The sequence below is a fragment of the Emys orbicularis genome, chromosome 1 (genome assembly GCF_028017835.1).
Source record: "Emys orbicularis isolate rEmyOrb1 chromosome 1, rEmyOrb1.hap1, whole genome shotgun sequence".
Taxonomy (NCBI): Eukaryota; Metazoa; Chordata; order Testudines; family Emydidae; genus Emys; species Emys orbicularis.
This window is the reverse complement of record NC_088683.1, coordinates 189,344,752-189,365,401: the sequence shown is the minus strand read 5'-3', so window position 1 is coordinate 189,365,401 and position 20,650 is coordinate 189,344,752. Positions and strand designations below refer to the sequence as shown.

General features: G+C 40.0%; 1 protein-coding gene across 1 annotated transcript in view; it reads right to left on the bottom strand.

Moving 5' to 3' along the window:
• Positions 1-20,650, bottom strand: part of LOC135877745 (multidrug resistance-associated protein 1-like) — a 54,151-nt gene that overhangs the window by 26,356 nt on the left and 7,145 nt on the right. Inside the window, exons 3-12 of the mRNA XM_065403301.1 lie at positions 18,581-18,722; positions 16,653-16,810; positions 12,415-12,592; positions 11,161-11,415; positions 8,556-8,621; positions 7,074-7,211; positions 3,634-3,780; positions 2,125-2,209; positions 1,934-2,000; positions 612-738 (exon numbers count right to left, since the gene is read on the bottom strand). Coding sequence (XP_065259373.1) covers positions 612-738; positions 1,934-2,000; positions 2,125-2,209; positions 3,634-3,780; positions 7,074-7,211; positions 8,556-8,621; positions 11,161-11,415; positions 12,415-12,592; positions 16,653-16,810; positions 18,581-18,722 — 1,363 coding nt within the window. The remainder of the gene's footprint in view (positions 1-611; positions 739-1,933; positions 2,001-2,124; positions 2,210-3,633; positions 3,781-7,073; positions 7,212-8,555; positions 8,622-11,160; positions 11,416-12,414; positions 12,593-16,652; positions 16,811-18,580; positions 18,723-20,650) is intronic.

Genomic DNA, 20,650 nt, shown 5'->3' with positions numbered 1-20,650 from the left:
ATCTTTCTGCATAGATATTTTAGCCTAATATAAGCCTCTTTAAATTCTATTTTATTGTGATGGGCACTTGGACACTTCCCTCACTCTGTTTAACCACAGAAAAAGTTTATGCCAAGGGAGCTGTTATCATTGAGAGGGGCAGAATGAACTTCCTTCCATTTCTGCCCACAACTCACTTTCCTCCATTTAAATGGTTTCTCTCCTTTCTATGTGTAAGCCATTGTGAAAGGGCTGACTGTCTCCTGCAAAACTATATCATTGCTCCAAATGAGTTATGGTTGTGTATCACTCTTCTAAACCAGCCTCTGTAGGATGTGTAGGCTTGATGCATGACCTTAATCCTAAGGATTTTTCCAATGAATAATTATAGATTTACTAAAAATGAAGACTAAATCATACTAGTTTTAGTGTAGGTGGCTGCGAATCAGTTAACTTGGCAAGCAACATGAATGCCACCCAGTTATTTTTTCAAAGGATCCAATGGTCAGCATACTAAAAGAAATGCTTCCATTGTCAATATATTTTATTATATTCACAAATAAACCGTCTTCTGTAAAACAGTCATACTGTAATAGTGTAACTGCAGACACAAGAAATAAAATCAACTTTACTTTTCTTTGGACTATTCCTTCAAACTTGTTCATTTCTCCAAGAATAGCAGAAAGGAGAGATGACTTTCCAGATCCAACCTGCCCCACAACAGCAACTAAAGAGCCTTCCGAGACCGTCATGTTCAAACTGGAAACATTTAGGAAGACAAACAACAGTTATCCTCTATAAACACTGTACTTGTATAGAGTAGGATCCTCTTTAGTGGACACTAAATGGCAAAAATACAGCCTACTCCACTGTGATTGAGGAGGTGAATATTTCAGTTTGGATACCTGTGACTAGAGCATACTCTAGAGCAGGGGTCGGCAACATTTGGCACGCGGCTCGCCAGGGTAAGCACCCTGGCGTGCCGGGCCAGTTTATTTACCTGCTGACGCGGCAGGTTCGGCCGATTGCGGCCCCCACTCGCCGCGGTTCGCTGTCCTGGGCCAATGCGGGCGGCGGGAAGCCGCGGCCAGCACATCCCCTGCCCGCGCCGCTTCTCGCCGCCCCCATTGGCCCGGGACGGCGAACCGCGGCCAGTGGGGGCCGCGATCGGCCGAACCTGCCGTGTCAGCAGGTAAATAAACTGGCCCGGCCCGCCAGGGTGCTTACCCTGGCGAGCCGCGTGCCAAACGTTGCCGACCCCTGCTCTAGAGCCCTGAAAAGCTATGGCCTTAAGGAGACTGTAGTGTCTCTCTGAGTGTTAAAAAGTCACCATACACTATCAATTGCAGAATCGGGGCAACAGTGCAGTAGGAAGCCATCACACAGTACAAGACTAACAACAGTAAGAGACCATGTAAGTTCTGAAAGGAAAACAAAAAAACACCCTGTTTGATTTGTAGCTATTTTCACAAATGCTTTCAGGGGACTCAGTGGTCCAGCTCATGCAGCTACAGAGGTACTGGGCCATCTTGTGCCTTCACGTCCCTGTTCTGGCTACCTGCATCACGAGTAGCAATGCGGTAAGAGAAGCAGGCCCTATAAGGGCTCTATGTTCAGTCCCTGTGCAGGTGAGTGAATGGAGACAGAGCAGAATCTTGGCCTCCCTCTTCCCCCTACACACCTGGTCACATAGCAGTGCCAGCACCTTAGGAAGCATGCGCTGTTCTGGGTTTATTCTGTTTCCTGAGTAATGGGGAGATGGGGAATACTGTGGTCTGGGGAGTCAGTCTTCTACCTCGCTGTTCTGGGACATCACAACATGCTGCACCTTGCACTAGGCAGACTGTAATGTCATCATCTAGCCAAAAGCTATGTAAACTCAGCCTGGCAGAATGTGATGCCTGTACAGATTCTTGTTCAAAGTTACTTCACAAACCTAAGACTTGATTCTTACTTATTTAAGATTGAAGGTCCAGTCTTCTCCCATCGGAAAGAAGCACCAATAAATCCCACAGCATGATCTGTTGCAATAAAGAGAAATCAACAATAAGTTACAGAGGCAGCCTCTCAGTTGATATTATCAATTTGGCTAATCAATTTGTTCCTGCAGACATTGAATAACAACAACAACAAAACCCTGCTTACTTCCACTGTAGTTTGTGTCGATGTCTTGAGGGTCAAGGTCTTCAGAATATAGAAAATCCTCTAAACGACCCAGAGAAACCTTTGTCTGTAGAATGCACAAACATTTATGCTATTTGAGTTTTTAAGCAATACTTCATATATTCTAGATTACACCAAGAAAGAAGCATGTCTATTAATTTATTTTGAGATGGGCAATGAAGTTCTTGGCACTAAATAGAAAATGTTTTCCTTATGTACGTTCATAAAGGTAGCTGAAGATTTAGGCCAGTGGTCCCCAAACTGTGGGGCGCACCCCTGTAGGGAGGCACGGAGGAACATTCCAGGGGGCATGGCGGGGCCTGGGCCAGCCCTAACAGGGAGGGAGGGCCACCCAGCCTTGCTCTGCCCCCGTATCTGCTCCAGCCCCACTCCCAGCCCTGGCCCCATGCCTAACCTCAGCCCCAGCCCTGACCCCAGCCAGGGCTCCATTCCAAGCCCTACCCCAGCTGCGGCCCCCTTACCCCTATCCATGTTCCCCCGCCCAAGCTGCAGCCCCACTCCTGGCTCCAGCAGAAACATGGACAGGGGCAAGGAGGGGCACAACCCTGAAAAGTTTGGAGACCACTGGTTTAGGCTGACAGCAGTATTCACTTGAAACACCACACACTGTTAGACAACATTGATGCTCATGTCCCAGTGGGAAGTAGGCTCTGCTGACTCATGAAGGTTATGTCTTCACTGACAAAAAAAAAAGGGTGCTTTAGCTATTATTCTACTGGAAAAACATAGTGGAGACAATGCACTTTAGTTTTATTTAAGGTAAATTAAGCAAAGTCAATCACAGGTTGGGGGTTGGGGTATAGTGCTGACCAGCTAGCTACCTTGTGGCAAACACTACGAGTGACTTGTTTCCATGCTCGTTAGTTATCTTTCTGTTTAAAAAACACCTCTGTGTCAGTGGAGACAAAGTCTGAGACAGGTTGTTTGTGGATTAGCTCTCTGGAAGAGAGAGAACATTTAGCATATAAACTGAGCAGTCCTAAGGCAGCAGTCAAGCTGTGGGAGACTGAGCTCAATTTTGTTATAATACTGCTAATTTCTAGGTTAATAAAACCAAACCCCAGGAAAGGTTGAGTTCTGATTCAGTATAATTTGTTGCCCATGTCTGACAGCAGGATGGAGAGGGCATCTATTTACAATGGCCTTGCCACTTTACAAGAAACTGAGCTACATACAGAAACAGTAGATAGCGCACAAGTAGAAATAGGAACAGTACTCATGCCATCTGCTGGTCATTCCTTATTATAAGTTAACATACTTCAAAAGAGAATATACTCTGAAACCCCCTCCAACACCAGTGCCTCTCCCACCCCACAAAGACATGAAAATTTCAACAAAATAAAACTAGAAATAATCAGGTGGTTTAACCTTCATCTACAAATAGATTAAACCACATGACACTGGAGATTAATAAAGGGCCATAAATGTCATCCTTTTTTGACACCTATTCATATTTGGTTTTGGTTTTACCTGGGCTACGGCAGAGATCACTGTTGGCAAATCAAACAAAGGCAGTCGCAAAATATTAAACAAAGAGATAGATGTAAAGACTTTAGTTGCAGTTAGGACATTCTCTTCATCCAGCAGAAAATAGACTCCAAATGTAGCCAACGAGACCTTTAAAAAAAAAAAGGCAGGGGAGGGGGGGAGATGAGGTGATTATTTTTCCATTACTTGTCCCATCCTGCTTAGTTTTACTTTTCAATGATTCCTGCTACAAAAATATGATGGTAGCAATTAAGAGCTGGATGTTGACTACAGCTTACAGCAAACTGAAACATAAACTGTGCTACTATTCATGAATTAAAACTAACATACTTCTCTCTATAGACTAAATACAAGCTCTTATATTTTGTGGTATAAAATTCCATTTCATAATTAAGTTTGTACACAGATAATATTCCCATTGGATTTCCAATAGATTTTAGTCTCTGTGAAGGTCTCAATAGTCTCCATTTGTTGATTGGTACTTGTATTCCCATGTTCCACACAGAGTTCACTGTCTGCTTGTTTTCCACAGTATATTGGCACTATCGTTTTAACAAGCAATTGCATGCCTATTGATATCAACAAATGAAGGTGTTTCAGTTAGAACTGGGCAGGAAACTGATTTTTGGCCCTGAATTGGGACAAAAAGTCAATCTCAAATATTTATGGACTGACAGTGTGAGGAAACATTCCATTCAGCGCACATGAAACAAGCTAATTTATAATAAATAAAAATTAAAAATGAAAATAATCAAAATTGATTTTGTGTCCATTTTTACTACTTTCATTTTTAAATTGTATTTACTATAAATTAGCTTGCATTTCAAAATGAAAAGTCATTTTGAACTAAAGAAAAGGACTTTTTTGTTTTAAAAATGTCAAAATTGGAAACTGGCAACTTTGAAATTTTTCCAATTTTTTTCCACAAGAAGTGTCAAAACTGACCCTCTCCCATGAACAGTTTTTGTTTCAATGAATCACCACTTTCTGAAGAAAAATACTTAAGTCGACAAATTCCCAACCAGCTCTAGTTTCAGCCCCCTGTCTACCTTATTAAATGGTCATGAGGGAGCACCTAGGTTTTACTATTCCTAAACACATCTGACATTCTAATAAAGGCCAAATTCTCTGCAGCTTTAAATGGACAAAGCCACTGAAGTCAATGAAGCTGCAGCCAAATATATATCACCAAAGAATTTGGACATGTATGCTTTGCATGGGTGCTCTGAGTCACTTTAACTAACCTGTGCATTTCACACAGAATGGGTATATTTTAAAGGCTTATGTTTTGTTAAAGATAATAAAAAGGAGAAAAAAATACTTCTCTACTTTAGTTCGTCAAAACAGGACGTATCCTAGATAAGGATCTGGCCCATAATTTCTCCTATGTATTGAAGTGATTAAGTATGAAGGGCCAAATGCATCCCTAGTGTAACTCCACTGAAACAGAGTTGGGATGAAGTTGGCTAGAAGTTTTGTTATTCTTTTTTAAACAGTTTTATTTTCTTAAAATTCAGAACCTTACAGTTCAGTGGCAGGGAGGGGAGTGGCAGAGGGGAAGGGAAGGGAAGAGAGAGGAGGTTCTTAAAAACGAGGATTAAAAGCATATATCTTCCAAACTTTAAAAAGCAGAAAGGCATATTGATAACAGAGCTGGTCACCATATGACCACATAATTTTTCAACAGTGTTTACTTATATAATCAAATTGTATCATTTTCTTTCTTCTGCAGGAATTTAGGAAGGGATGAAATATGTTACTGAGGTAAATGCACAAATGTATTATGCAGTAACAGTTGCACTTCTGCAATTATTATTTAGTTCTTTACAAATCATGCATCATAACATGGTTGTGAGTTATAGTACACAAATAAACGTCAGTATCCCACTTTTACAAATGAGAAAACTAGCACAGAAGAGTTAAAAGACTGGCCTAAATCCATACAGTAAATTGGAATTAACCAATGACTTTCGGACTCCCAGTTATGAATTCAATCTACTAACACATGGTCCCCCAATTTTCCAGCAGAGGCAGGCTTTAGCTCAGAGGATCAGGTGTGTTGCAGAAATAAAAGTGTTCACTTATGCTATTTTTGGTACTTTACTATAGCAATTACTTGTTATGTGTAGGGCCCTACCAAATTCATGGCCATGAAAAATGTGTCGTGGACCACGAAATCTAGTCTTCCCCTGTGAAATCTGGGTGGCTGGAGAGCAGTGGCTGTTGGCTGGGTGCCCAGCTCTGAAGGCAGTTCCCTGTCAGCTGCAGCGCAGAAGTAAGGGTGACAATACCATACCATGCCACCCTTATTTCTGTGCTGCTGCCTTCAGAGCTGGGTGGCCAGAGAGTGGTGGCTGCTGACTGAGGGCCCAGCTCTGCAGGCAGCAGCACAGAAGTAAAAGTGTCATACCATGTCATCCTTACTTCTGTGCAGCTGCTTTCAGAGCTGGGCTCCCGGCCAGCAACCACTGCTCTCCAGCTGCCCAGATCTGAAGGCAGCGCTACCCCTACAATAACCTTGCGACACCCCCCCGTCCCCCAAACTCCTTTTTTGGGTCAGGACCCCTACAATTACAACACTGAAATTTCAGATTTAAATAGCTGAAATTATTAAATTTACAATTTTTAAAATCCTATGACGATGAAATTGACCAAAATGGACCGTGAATTTGGTAGGGCCCTAGTTATGTGGCTTGGGAGGAGGAAGAAGAAAAATTCCTATCTGACTTCTGAATATAGCTATGCTATCAGTAGGTGTGGAAACTGACTAAACAGATTGTGAGTTTTGTGAATAATTGAGAGCAGCTTTATTTGATATGTAGGGAGTTTGATGGGGGAACCTCTAACAGATGCTATCAACTTCAAGGAGTGTGAGGGGGAAATTTATCTTCTGTCCTTCTCAAGTGTATTATCCAGCACAGCCAGGCTTAAGTTGTCTCTAACTGACTCCTACGAAAGGTATCTTTTTTCACCCACAGAAAGTTATTCTTCTCAGAAGAACTAGAATGTGTACCTCTTTCCTCCCCTCCACCCCAATCTTGTTTCCCTTTTAAAATATGAGCATGGAAAAAAAGCAAACTTGTCTTAGATGCTTAATAGGGATATCAACAAGAATTGCCTCTATTAAAAACGAATGTGTGACTGTTTACATTACAGAAGGGGGGTCTTCTGATTAAGACACTGGACTTGACTCAAGAGATCTGGATTTCATTCCTGGCACTGCCACAGGTTTCCTATATGACTTTGGGCAAGTCACAATCTCTCTATGCCTCAATTCCCCTATGTAAAATGGGTATTATAATAATACTTCCTGACCTCACAGAGATATTGTGGTGATAAATTCATTAATGGTTGTGAGGCTCTCAGATACTCCGGTAAGAGTGATAGCTAGCTACAAAAATGGATATTGTTAAGTAACGCACCATAAAAGGAATACAGGTTAAAGTTAGCATGGAGAAAGTTGTCAGGTACCCAGATGACTTCAGAACATCTATTTCATGTTCTCGAATTTCCACAACCTTCTTCTGATACGAAGGTTCCCATGCATAAAGTTTAAGAATCTAAATACAAATAAATAGAAAATTACATCTTAGTAAATCAACAGCAGTGATCATGATTGTTAAAATGAGTTTAAATTCCAAAAATTTATTTGCGAATGTTGAACAATACAAAAGTGTAAAATATCCAACACTTGCTTTTTCCAGTGGATAGCTTCTACAAATAAAATATTGTCCAAGCAAGACCCAATATAACCCAAAATGAGATTCATTATGAAGAATGCTATAGTGTAGCCACCTTGAACTCTATACATTTCACTGTGCCCCTGTTTTGGTGGATTACTTATTATTCCAGGTTACTACTATCAGCATTCATCCCCTATACATTTTAATTTATTAAATTTATCCACAGAGGTGCCACCATCTGACTTCATTGTAAACCTCTTCTATCACTTACTGATGTGGGAAAGTATCAGTATGGTAAGCCACACACTTATTTCATTTTCCTGGTGCACAGCATGTAAGACTGATCATCTCGTGCCCAGACAATATTTTTATTTAATAAGGAAGTAAATTTAAAGTGTGGCCAAAGGACTCCTAAGGACACCTGAAAACATCCTTTACTATTGTCCAGAACACCAGACAGAGGAATTACATATACAAGTAGGGCCTAACCCTTTAGCTATGTGAGTAGTTTAATTGACCCAAGTGTGCCCATAGAATCCGGAAAGAAACTCTTGGGATCCATCTACATGAAAGATACTATATAAGGTGATAAAAGAACACAAAATGCTCAAGGAAGGAAAGGCCTCAGGCTTTGTATTGGCAAATAGCTGCCAGTCCATCATACTAGCATTTTCATGATGAAAATATTCTCTACCTTACTTGCAACCAAGAAGTAACATCTTAAATAAAGTATTATATACATTTTATAGTAGCACCAATGTCTATGGTTAGAAATCCACTAACTTCAGAAAAATGTAAAATTAACTATGAATAATTTGAAGTACTGGCTATATTTAAAAATTGAAGAAGCATAAATGACAAATAGATTTTCAGAAACAAGAACAAATTTGAAAAACTCAATTTTGTTCTTCATGAAAAGTGAAGTTTTAGTGAAGATTTCCAACCATCTAATGACAAACTATCTGTGCTGATTAAAAAATAAAACAAGAGAACATGATCAAAATATCATGGATAATCTATATTTTATAATCACCTCTCTTATATTAATAATACTTTAAAAATCCACTTTAAGTAGTTATATAACAGAACATATTTTCCCCTAAATTCTTCTTTCCTACATTATCAGCTGAAAGGTTCAGTGACAGAACCCTAGTTTTCTGAATAACCTAGTCGCTCATCTTATTAAGCAGAACAATGAAACTGATTAGCTGCTTGTATTACCTTTATTCCATGCAAGATTTCATTTAGTAGCTTAACTCGTTGATCTGTATTCTTCATTTGGCTTTTCTAGTTTAAAAAAGAGAGAGCAATGCTTACAATTTTTTTAAAAAACATCAGAGATTCAAACATACTTTGTATACTTCAGACAGTGAACACTGCTACTACTCTATTATTGACTCCCTTGGAAAAAAATACTTGTTATACTGTACACCTTACATTGTCAAATGTACTTCACATTCGGTATCTGACATGTATTATACCCAATCAAATAATTCATTATATGATAAAAAGATTGGTATGTCCTCTCTAATAGCACTTTTTCTTAAAAAAAAAAAATCATCTTGATTTTTTGTAATACTTCCTGCAGCATGATTACAGTAATAACTGCATTTCTTAGATTCTAATTAAAAGCTTCATAATTAGAGTTTCAGTTCTCAGTGTTCTAGAATTACAAAATAGATTAATCTTAAAAATGCTTAAACATCTAAACTATAATTTATAAAAAAAAAATGTGATATTGATTCCTTAAAGTCTTGAATAGATTATAATAATAATTATAATTATTCACCATATTTTTCCATGGAGTAGTAACCATTTACCAATTGATCTTACTTTAATAGTCACTCACAAGGAGTCAAATCCTGCTCACCTACCAAATGTAAGTAGTCCCAAAAAACTGATGAAACTATTTCTGTGACAAAACAAACAGAATTTGGCCCAGTCTGATTTGTGAGATGTGAAGGACTACTTAGGTTAAAGAGCATATTTTGAAAAATAAATTCCTTTCCTCTGTTACTGATAACATCTTTGATTATTAGAAACTGAATTTTTAAAAAATCCTCTCTTCTTACTATTTATGCTATATTTAATTGTGCATTTCACTCAACTTGCACAATGAAAACATGCTAGTCAGTTTCACTTAGCATCTTTCACTCGCTGGTTATTAGGATACTTAGGCAGAACACTTTGGATTGCAAACAGTGGCCAAGATCACTGCACTCTCCCTCACCTTTCTCCTTCTCCCTTCACATCACTGACAAGATCTGTATGGTGAGGGGAACTTCTGTGTAAGAATCTGCCCTCCCCCTTCCTCCTGGTGGAGGTCAGCTGCTTCTGTGGCACTGTTTTCACAGACACATAGGCCAGACCTCTCCAGAGGTCCATGGCCCTCACTGCATGAGCAGCTGGAAACAGGGTATGCTGGGGAATACAAATAGCTTCCCTTATAGCCCTGTAAAGTTTCCTTGGAAAATATAATAGTTTGGGCTGTTTTTATTCTTTCTGTGGAGCCTGGGCAGCTGTGGCCAGGTGAAGTCCATGATAAAACAGTGCCAATGGAGCTGTGGTATCAGGGAGCCAGAGAGAGGGGGGTTCTGGAGGTTAGGATGTTGTGAAGGCAGGTTTCAGAGTGGGTCGTGCAGCCTATTCTGAGTATTGGGGGACAAAACTGCCCCCCCCACACACCCCTCAATGGGATGGTCTGAGTCAGAGCATGAAAGTGAGATCCTCAGAAAGATCTCTTTCCCTCCTGCACTTTTTACTACAGACCATGGCCAGATCATTTCATCTCTGCTGAGGAAGGTCACTTATTCCACTTCCCAACCCCCACTTTAATTAATTATAGTAATCATGGAAAGGTTTGTAAAAGCTTTTTTGTTAATTAAACCTAGATTTAGGGCCTAAATCAACTGTGTATTATTAATTAAAATGTATTGACTTACTGGCACACTCACTTCTGTGACTAACTCTTCTTGTCAGTATTTCACACTGTAAGCAGAGTGTCTCGTTTGTGGTGTTTATCTTTAGGCATATGATTTTTTTTAAGACCTGCTCTTTACTGACAGAAGTGAAGCCATGTAACACGTAGGTCAACATCCTATATTCCTGGGGATTAACTCCCAAAAACATATGGGCTACCTGTCCTATTTCCTTTTCTTTCTTCACCCCTAAAGAAAACTGCGAACAGGAAAAAGACTTAGGCCCAAATCAGTTGCTGACTCAATAGCGCTTCGGATGACTAGATAGCAAATGTGAAAAATCAGGAAAGGGTGTGGGGGGAAATAGTTGCCTATATAAGACAAAGCCCTGAATATCGGGACGATCCCTATAAATTCGGGACATCTGATCACCCTATTTAGCACTCCACATGGGTGCCACAGTTGTAGGATTCGGGCCTTTGGATTTTTGACTTCCATTTTATTTAATAATAAGCTCCTGAAAACACACCTTACTATTTTGTTGTTATTTTAGTCAGTTTTGACCTAAAACCAGAAATCCTAACTATTGCCCCAAATTTGCCAACGATGAGTTGAATAGGATGACTTGTGTGTAAAGTTAAGCACATGCATAAGTGTTTGTAGGATCAGGGCCTATAACACTTCTACAGATACAATCTCTTCTCTTTATTGTTTTTTGTTTATAGATAAAGTTTAGTGATCTAAATATTGATTGATTAGATACCAAAAGTTCCCCCTCCAACAAAGAGAGCTGTGACTTTGGTTATTTTGTGCCTACATTAGTTTTACATTCATATTTAAAAAATCAGCTCTTCATTGTAACTTTTTCCATAACAACTTTTTCCAGCATTTACATTTACATTTCTTACCCTCAGCTGTTTTACTTTTGCAGCAACAAAAGCATTTATAGGTATAACCAAAACGAGCACTGCAACACCTGCTAGCACTGATGGGCCCAGTTCTTGCCAGAGAAAGACTATAGCCATCAGGATCTGAAAAGGTGCTGACCAAAGAAGGTTGAGGTTTACAGTCAGTTCCATAAGTTGTTGGGCATCTGCTGACATCAAATTAACAATTTCACCAGTGGTATATTTTCTCCGTGAAGAATTAGCTAAGCTTAAAGCCTGCAACAATAGCAAGAAACCAAAGTGTACGGTTACAAAATGAAGTAAATTAAAAAGATGGAGTAAAAAGGAAAGCATCTTTGCCTCATTTGCTATGCACTACAGTACAGTAAATAGTTTGTAGCTCACAAACTCCACATAGAGATAACTTCTCTCTCCAGCTTTGAGCTTTGTTAGCACCTAAGCTCCCTTGCCCTGAATGAGACAGGGCCCACTAAATGTTTTACTACAATCTGGTATTAGCTATGCACACATTTGCAGAGTTCACCTAAAACATCAGGTTAAAGTTATTTAAAAAAAACCACAACAGTTCCTAAACTATTGTGCATATTGCAACTTTCAGAGTAGCACTGCTGTGCCAAATCAAACCCAATTTTCACTAAAATGCTGAAGATCTCAACTTTCTCCCCTAGAGAGGAGATTTCCTGGCCAAAATTTCAGCTTTCTGCTCCCACCACTTCAATGCTAGAGCAATTCAAGGAAAGGCTGCATAAGTAGTTCTTATTTTTAAAAAAGGGCTAGGGATGGAGGGGAATTCAGCCTTCTTTTTGCTCAAAAATGGAGGAATAATTTTTGTTCAAACTTAACAACACATACATGCAGACACATGCACAGCCCTCCGCCTTTACACACAGACCAAGGCTGGAAAATTTCAAGTTTAAAAAAAAAAAAAAAAATGAGTTTCAGAGAACAGTAAGCAAGTGAAAAAGGGGGTAGTTCCCAATTCCGCAACCTGCCCTGCCCTGGCAGATCCCTATATCTTCACGGATTCTGCACTGATGCAGAGCTTCCCCCATTTAGTTGTAGGATGGGACTCTTAAAATGGAAACATGAAATTTTAACTTCAGCTGTTGCTAGTGCTCCAGTTATAGTTCAGGCATCTTTATTAATATTTTCATCAATCTACAACATCTTTGTTTTTGTAGCACTTCTATCTTTCAAAACTGAGACATTTGCCCTTTTTAGAGGTTAGGGAGTAATGTTAGAAGAAGCAGTTACCTTTTTGTATATCAGGCCAACAGCAGCAGTCTTAATTTTGACAGAGGTGAGCATATTGAAACGCTGGTATAACTGATGGACAAGTGTCTGCAAGACAACCACAACAAGAAGAGCAATGGCATAGCCGTATCCCTTCCAGTGTAAATCAGAGTGATTTTCACACAAAGTTATCATTGCCCTGCAAATGAAGGAATACAAAGTTTTAAAATCTGTGCATTAATCAACAATATGCATCTGGCAAATGGGTTCAGTAAAATTGATATATTTACAATCTGTGTAGTTATTACATCCACTTTGCACAGGTCGAAATGAGTCTAAAAGGTGCAAGACAGTGGAGAATTAGGATACTCAAAATGGGCGGTGGATTGAAGAGCATTCATCTGTGTGCTACTGTGCTACCTTTGAAACAATTCTCAAATGCTGTTTCACAGAGAGGGATGTTGCTGCTGATTTCACTGGTAATGGAGCACAAATACAGGGTGGTTAAAAAAAAATCTACCTTTTTTTGTTAGAACTGTAGAATAAAAAAAAATCAGTATTTGCCAAATGGAAAAAGGTAAAAAAAAATCAGAAGTCAAAATTAAGTTTTGTTACTAGCCTGAAAATAGACTACTACTAACAAGGGAGTGTAATAAACAATATAGAGCAGTGTTTCCCAAACTTGTTCCGCCGCTTGTGTAGGGTAAGCCCCTGGCGGGCCAGGCCAGTTTGTTTACCTGCCGCGTCCGCAGGTCCGGCCGACCGCAGCTCCCTCGGCCCGCGCCGCTTCCAGCGGCTCCCATTGGCCTGGAGCAGCGAACCGCGGCCAGTGGGAGCCGAGATCGGCCGGACCTGCGGACTGGGCAGGTAAACAAACCGGCCCGGCCCTCCAGGGGACTTACCCTACACAAGCGGCGGAACAAACTTGGGAAACACGGATATAGAGTAGTTGATGGTGTCATTCTAACATTACCTTTCAATCGCAGATGTAGCTCACAGCAAGGTTAATTTTTAGCACAAACTGTTCCATAGCTGAGGGTGGCAGCCGCAACAGTCTAAAGGTTAACACTAATCACTTACGTTCATAAATTCTCTGATAACCAACCAGGTGAACAACCGTGTTAAACACCTTCCTTTTGTTGATAAAAATCACTTCCTTCTCTCCCATGGCAGAGTCATTTTCAGTCTTCAATTAAACCTGAATTGTAGTTATTATAATATCACAAAACTTCCATGTTTTTGTGACTGAGATGTAGGTTTTTCTTTTTTGTTCAGCTGCTCCAGCAAACAAGAAAAATCTACATCTAAGCAACAAAAGCATGGAAGTTCAGAGTTTTGACTCTGAATTTAAGCTAACACTTAATATGTACCTTTTGAGTTAGTCTGAGCATCAGCCTTCAATTAGCTTTGCATTTCATTTGTTTTTAGTTCTTGATTCAGATTCTAAATTTTGAAATTCTTAAACACAGATTGCACAGTTGGGCTTCCCTTTGCATTTGTCACAGTTCCTGGGCTAACCGCCCCTCTGATCCCCCTCTAAGTACACTCCCTCTCAGTTCTCAAGCCCCTAGCAGTTGCCTGCCTCTTAAGATGAATCACACAGTTCTCCCACTCTCAGACCAGGCATTGCACTGCAGTTCCCTGTGTATCAAACATGTTTACCTTAGGGTTGCCACCTTGGTAATATTTAAAAACCGAACACTCCAGCAGGAGTGTCAGAACCTCCCCAGCTCCGCCTCTTCCCCCGAGACCCCACCCCTGCCCTGCCTCTTCCCCCAAAGCCTCGCCCCTGCCCCACCTATTCCCCCAAACTCCTGCCCCGCCTCTTCCCCTGATGCCCCACCCCTGTCCACTCCTCTTTCCCCCTCCCCCAGTCACTCGCTGCTTTTCCCCTCCTACCCCCCGCCACCCTGGTCAGGAGGGACTCGCCTGTGAAGCCAGGGCTGGGAGCTGCAGCCGCCTGATGCAGGTAGGGGGCGGCCCCAGCTGAGTAGGGGCTGGCGTGGGCGATGACCCAGTGCAACCCCACCTCCCCCACCTGCAATAACTGGACTTTGGGTGTCCAGTCAGTAGATGTGACCGGATACCGTCAGGTCCCCTTTTCTACCAGACTTTCCAGTTGAAAGCCGGACACATGGCCACCCTAGATTGCCTCAGCAGGTCTGATGTACGTCCAGATCCTACAATTCTGTTCCTTCCAAGAATAATGACAGTTGTGACCAAACAGTTTTTTTAAAGCAAAGTATTAATTATTAGAACAATAGATTTTTCTCTGAAATGTAATTGTCAAAAAAAAAAAAAAAAAAGTCTACACTCTTGCCTGTCTGTTCCTAAGGCTTAGCATTCCATGGCTATGGGGAAAGATCCAACTCTTTCAGATTTCTCCTCAAAGTCTCTCTCACTGTCAGCCTGTCTCCCCTTGGGCAGCACCTGACAATTAACCCCTCACTTCCTCTCCAGAGAAGGACTTTGTAACCGGTTTGCAGTTTGTTGGAAATAGGACACAGGATCTTTGAGGGTAACACTTTTCCCCATTGTCTTTCAAGTGCCTGGATGTTCTTGTCTGGACAGCCATTGTGTTGCCTTCATGCACAGACCCCGTTGAATTTTAACATTTTAGGCATACAATAAACATTCCACTACCTCCAATGTAAGTTAAATCAATTCTGACATTCAGGAAATTCTAATAAATCCATGCTAGTTACACAGTAACTTTACCTCACTGCCCAGGTCACATACAGCATTCATAAAATTGCTACATCTCAGTATTCTTAGATCATTACATAGCAGTTCCATGACTGTCACAGCATTTTCACTTCAAGCATTTTTTTAAAAAAGTTACCAATGACTTCATAACACAACTGGGTATATTACCTGAATTATGAAATTTTAAAAATATAATTTCTTAGTTTGAATACATTATTAGGGAGCACTTACAGTAAATCATGCTAAGGAGTAAAGTGTTGTTCATGGAGTAATTGCTATATAGTGTATCTGCTCTGATTAAGTCATATAGGGGCTATTTACACAGCTGACCTGAAATCTACTTCAGAGTCAAGATCTTATGAGACATCCTTGTTTGAGGAAAGGCTCATGAGCCTCCTTTCGACACATGACACACTAAGCTGCTACGTACAGTATGTACATTATTAAAACATACTTTGGTGACTAAAATGTCTCCTTCATTTCCTCTTCCTCCCCACAATCCTCTGCATTTTTTTTTATTTTTAATAAGACGTGTACTCGTTTTCTATAATACAATAATCCTTCAGAGATACAGGTTGACAGCCCTGAGTTCAGGGGGGAAATTTGGCTAACTCCATGAGCCACTCTCTTTTCTGGTGGTCTTGTGTTCCTCGGAAAAGAAACCTTCGCCCACCTCTCAGGAGATGAGCCACTTCGAGTGTATCTGTATTTCCTTACTTTCTTCCTTGTCCCGTTGTATGGAAAAGGATAATTTGCACCGTGATTTTTTTTTTTTTAGCTCCTGTAACTCAAGCTTCCCCCCAACAAACACACACTTTTAAATATTTTATTGTTTTCTTGAATACAGTAATAACATCTGATATTTCAATATCAATAGCAACATGGATTTGAGGTTCATCATATTCAGCCATGTAACACCGCAAAGAGAGAAATGCATCTCTGCTGTCAATAGGGTTCATAATTCATAACTAATCCACATTTTTTTCACCTTATTAGCTCCTGTACTATGGTATTATATCAATGCAAGGCAGGAAGGAGCTCCCTAATTGGTATTTATTGATAGAATGCTATTTAGTTCTATAGATGTAATAAGCAATCAGCCATATATTTAAGAAAATATGCACGAAGGAAATTACAAATTCAAGCTAGAACTGTCAAATGGTGACTATCAATATTTGCATTTCAGTAACTTCATGGGAACGGCTGCATGTAATCTGCTAGGCATGGGCTGGGTGGAATTCAGTCAGGGACTCATTTCTTAATGACCTTTTCTTAATGACCTAACATCTCAGCCTATAAATATCAGAAGTATCTTTTGTTTGTTGGTCACAAACTGGCATTAAAACATTCTTAGAGGAAGTTTGTTAATCCCTCAAAGATCTTATAAAAATATGTAACGTGAATAATTTTAAGTTTTCGAAACATTTGCTCTAATAAACCTTGCCACTAAAAAGTTGTGTTAGCAGAACTAAATTTCTTGATATTAGGAATCCTTTAGCTTTATTATTATTGCTGTCCTGAACACAAAATGGAGCACACTAAAAAAAACTTACTTCATTATCTGTGGACTCATGAAGGCCAGAATATCAGCTGCAACTTTCAGAATGGCAACTTTAATCAATAAAAATCTAAAGGTTTGCCATAGAGGGTAAAGCAGAGATGGTTTCTGGAAACTTGCTTTCTCTGATATCACCCCTTTGTCACAAGGAGCCTGCCAATTTACAAAAGAGACACACAAAATTAAGACAAAGATTTTAACACAAAAATGCAGAGTGTCAACCTAGAGCAATGGGCACACCTATGGTGCTGTGGAACATACTTCTTCCAATTCAGTGAGGGGGAGGGGTAGAAATATTTCTGTGTAAAAATAATTTAGACTATCTAGTAATCCTTTACGAAAGGGGGAATAAGGATTCTGCAATCATCTTTCAGAATCACAAAAAGGCAATTTATTACCATGGGTAGGCCTTCAGCAGAAAAGGTCTTCCTCAAAAAATGAGAGTTGGAATGTCCAAAAATCTGTTAGATGTGTTGGAGGAAGCCTTTTGTACTGTATATAGATCCAGATAAGTAAGAAGTTACTTATTAGTGGTTTTTCAGTGTATCTTTTTGCTTTACAGTGGGAGTTGTAGCAACTGCTTTATTTAAGGTTGCCTAAGAATTTCTATTCTAATGGTGTGATGTCAGTTGCTAAATAGTTTTCTAAATCTTAACTTGGCACACTGAAATTTTCCAAGTTAAGTCTCTAATCAAAAATGAATATTCTGATAAAGTCTGAGCAAAAACAAAACTGCCCTTCTTGGGTATTACAAGAGCGGGGGGGGGGGGGGGGAGGGAGGGGGAAGATACTTTCCACAAATCAGCTGGGGTTAGAAAGGTGGCATCCAGAAAAGAAATGGCCGTGTAAGGTCTGAAGCCTTTTGGAACCTAACTCTGGGGCACAGCCCCAAGATCAGAGCTGCCAGAGCTCAACACCCTGCCGACCATATCATGCAGAAGCCAAAGTCCCCTATGATCTGATCATGACTGGACATCAAGAAAAGTTTGTCTGCCTTATTGGGAATGGTGAGCAGTGTATGCTCCTAAGACTCTCAGGACAGAGGCTCTTCATATAGACTTCCTAAGGTTATGGCATTCCTGCAGTATCTAGCCAAACACGTAAAAAAAAAGAAATCCATAATGTGAAACTTCAAAAATAAACAAAAAACCCACAAACACCTACCACAAAACAACAACCCAGGAAATTTCATTAAAACATTACATTGAAGCCTGCTCTACACTACAAAAATCTTACTAATGGTTTTAATACACCTTGCAGCTACACACACCACTCCTTGCAATGGTGCACAAGTGTTGCCAGAACCTTATACAATTATTTTTTGCTTAGAGCAGTGATTTTCAACCTTATTTCATTTGTGGGCCCCTAAATTTCAAATGGAGGTGTGGACTCCTTTGGAAATTCAACCTGTAGTCCGCGGACCCCTACCATAGAAGTCTTAGACTGAAAATTGACTGAACAGAATTCAACTATAAATGTTGCATGTGCTCAGCACGGCATTTGATGCAGCGTGAGAAAGGGTGCTAAACTGTGGGCATATATGGTAACGACACCAATTCCCTTTTTTGGGAGCTGAAACATTGTATTTTCATAGTCATCTTTCACGGACCCCTTTGACATAGTCTGCGGACCCCCAGGGACCTGCAGACAACAGGTTGAAAACCACTGGCTTAGAGCAAGACTCATTATCATTGCTAATGGGAGCTAAACATATACACTGAAGCACTTTTGTCTGGTATTCTGAACTAGTACACCCATCAAGGGAGGGCAGAATGTATGGAAATCTATGTGGTGCTCTTAAGATATTTGATTTAAATCATTACAAGAGTTTAATCAAGTTTTGACAAGGATTTTTGGAGATGCCTAATATAAATTTAGAAAAAGGTAATGGTTAGTGATGTTACTTATTGCTATCATCATTACCTTTAATCCTTTTGTTGCCTTTAAGAGTTCCTTCCTCCAATGCTTTTCAAAGTTAGGACATACAGTATACGGAGAGTCACTTTCATTCAATTCAAACAGGTCCTCTCTTTCCAATGGTTTCTTGTAGCCTAAACTTATTATTCTGAAAGGAAAATAAACACTTTAACAAGTGAACTATTACAAGAAACACAAAGCAGTCAAATCAAACAGGAATCCTAACTGAGAAACTTTATACACATAATACAATACTTATAAATAAACTCTACATTCACAATAAAAAATAGAGTATGTATAATATAAAAGGCAAAATTGTGGAACCCACCTAAAGTCAACTTGACTATACTGAAACTATAGTTATAGTAGACAAGGGCCCAAATCAAAAATCCCCAGACCTGAACACCCTCAAATGAGGAAAACCTGCATTTCAGCATCCATCTGTAGTTATGAAGTTAAGGAGAATAAAAATTTCTAGTTATTTCAACAGCAAATCTGGTTAGTGACCGTCCACTTATGATGATCTACAGAGAAAATGTTTTTCTTTATAATAGGATTCCACTCTGCTGTGACTCATCCTTAACCAGGGTACTCAGGGACAAACAGAAACTGGGTTTTAGTACAAGTCTACAATAAGCTTACAATAGATCTTGATTTGTTTAAATTTTGGGCCATATTATCCCCTTTGCTGTTAGAAACAGAAGAGCTGAAATGGGTGTAAATAATGGTCATAATCACCCTGAACCCACAGGAATCCCCCCACAAGAACAATGAAAGGAACCTGTAGGTTTTGGGAGCATGACTGGCTGGACAGGGGGCAGAGCAACCAAATGGGAAAATCTACAAAAATGAATGCTGATGTCAAAGTCAATTAATTTTTTCAGAAAGTTCCAAAAGTTTGGAAAGCAACAGATATGAATCAACCAGATGTCACTGCATAGGTCTACCGGGGTCCCAACATGGCAAGATTAAGGCATACATACTCTAAGTCATTGCTTAGAGTCCCAACTCCTGGAGTCAGGTGGTGAGATCAGAATTTCAGCATTCATTAAAAAAAAAAAAAAAAAAACGTTTCTAGATGTCAGGTATTCAAAGAAAATTTTGAAAATGTGACCTGAGTATAACGGTACCTGTCTGAGTCAGGAGAGAACCTGAAACAATACCTCTACGAGCAGTGAACTGCCCCATTGGTCTCAATTCTGAATCCTGGTGCTTCCCCAAAAGACAGATGAGTCCATTGAAGGGCCCAATTTGGGTTGTGCCTAAAGCCCCAGATTGCCTTAATCTCATTCTGGGTCCCATGGAAGCATGAAGCAATGTTATGAGTTAGTTATATAATAATCAGTTTGAGATTTCCCAGGTCAGACTGCAGAAGCCTAATATTATTTAAGCCCTAAGTGTCCTTTACTGGAGAGACCAGGTGGGTGAGGCAATATCTTTTATTGGACCAACTTCTGTTAGTCAGAGACAAGCTTTCGAGCCACACAGAGCTCTTCTTCAGGTCTGGGAAAGGAACTCCTAGCATCACAGCAAAAATGCAAGTGGAACAGATACAAACAGATTAAACTCCTCATAGATTTCCACCACAACTTCAACAACCACCACCCATCCATTAAACTCTCTGGAACACACTCACACTAGAATCAACTTCCTGGCCACCATCATCATCTTAAACAATGGAACCATTCAGATAACCATATAAAAGAAACCCACAGACCCCCACACCTACCTTCATAGATCCAGTAGCCACCCCAAACACACCAATAAATCTGTTATCTACAGCCAGGCACTCAGATACCACAGAATATGCTCAGAGGAGAAAGTCACAGATATAGACCTTAACACACTTAAAACCACCTCTGCCAAAACAAGGACACTCCACCAGAGACGTAGATCACATCATGAAACAGGCCACCCAAATACCCTGAGAGAACCTGCTTCAATACAGAAATAAAACTCCCTCTGATTACACATCCCTAGTCATCACATACTACCCCACATTGGAACCCAGATGGTATATCATCAAACAACTACAACCCACACTCGATGGGGATCCCATCCTGAAAGAAATCTTTC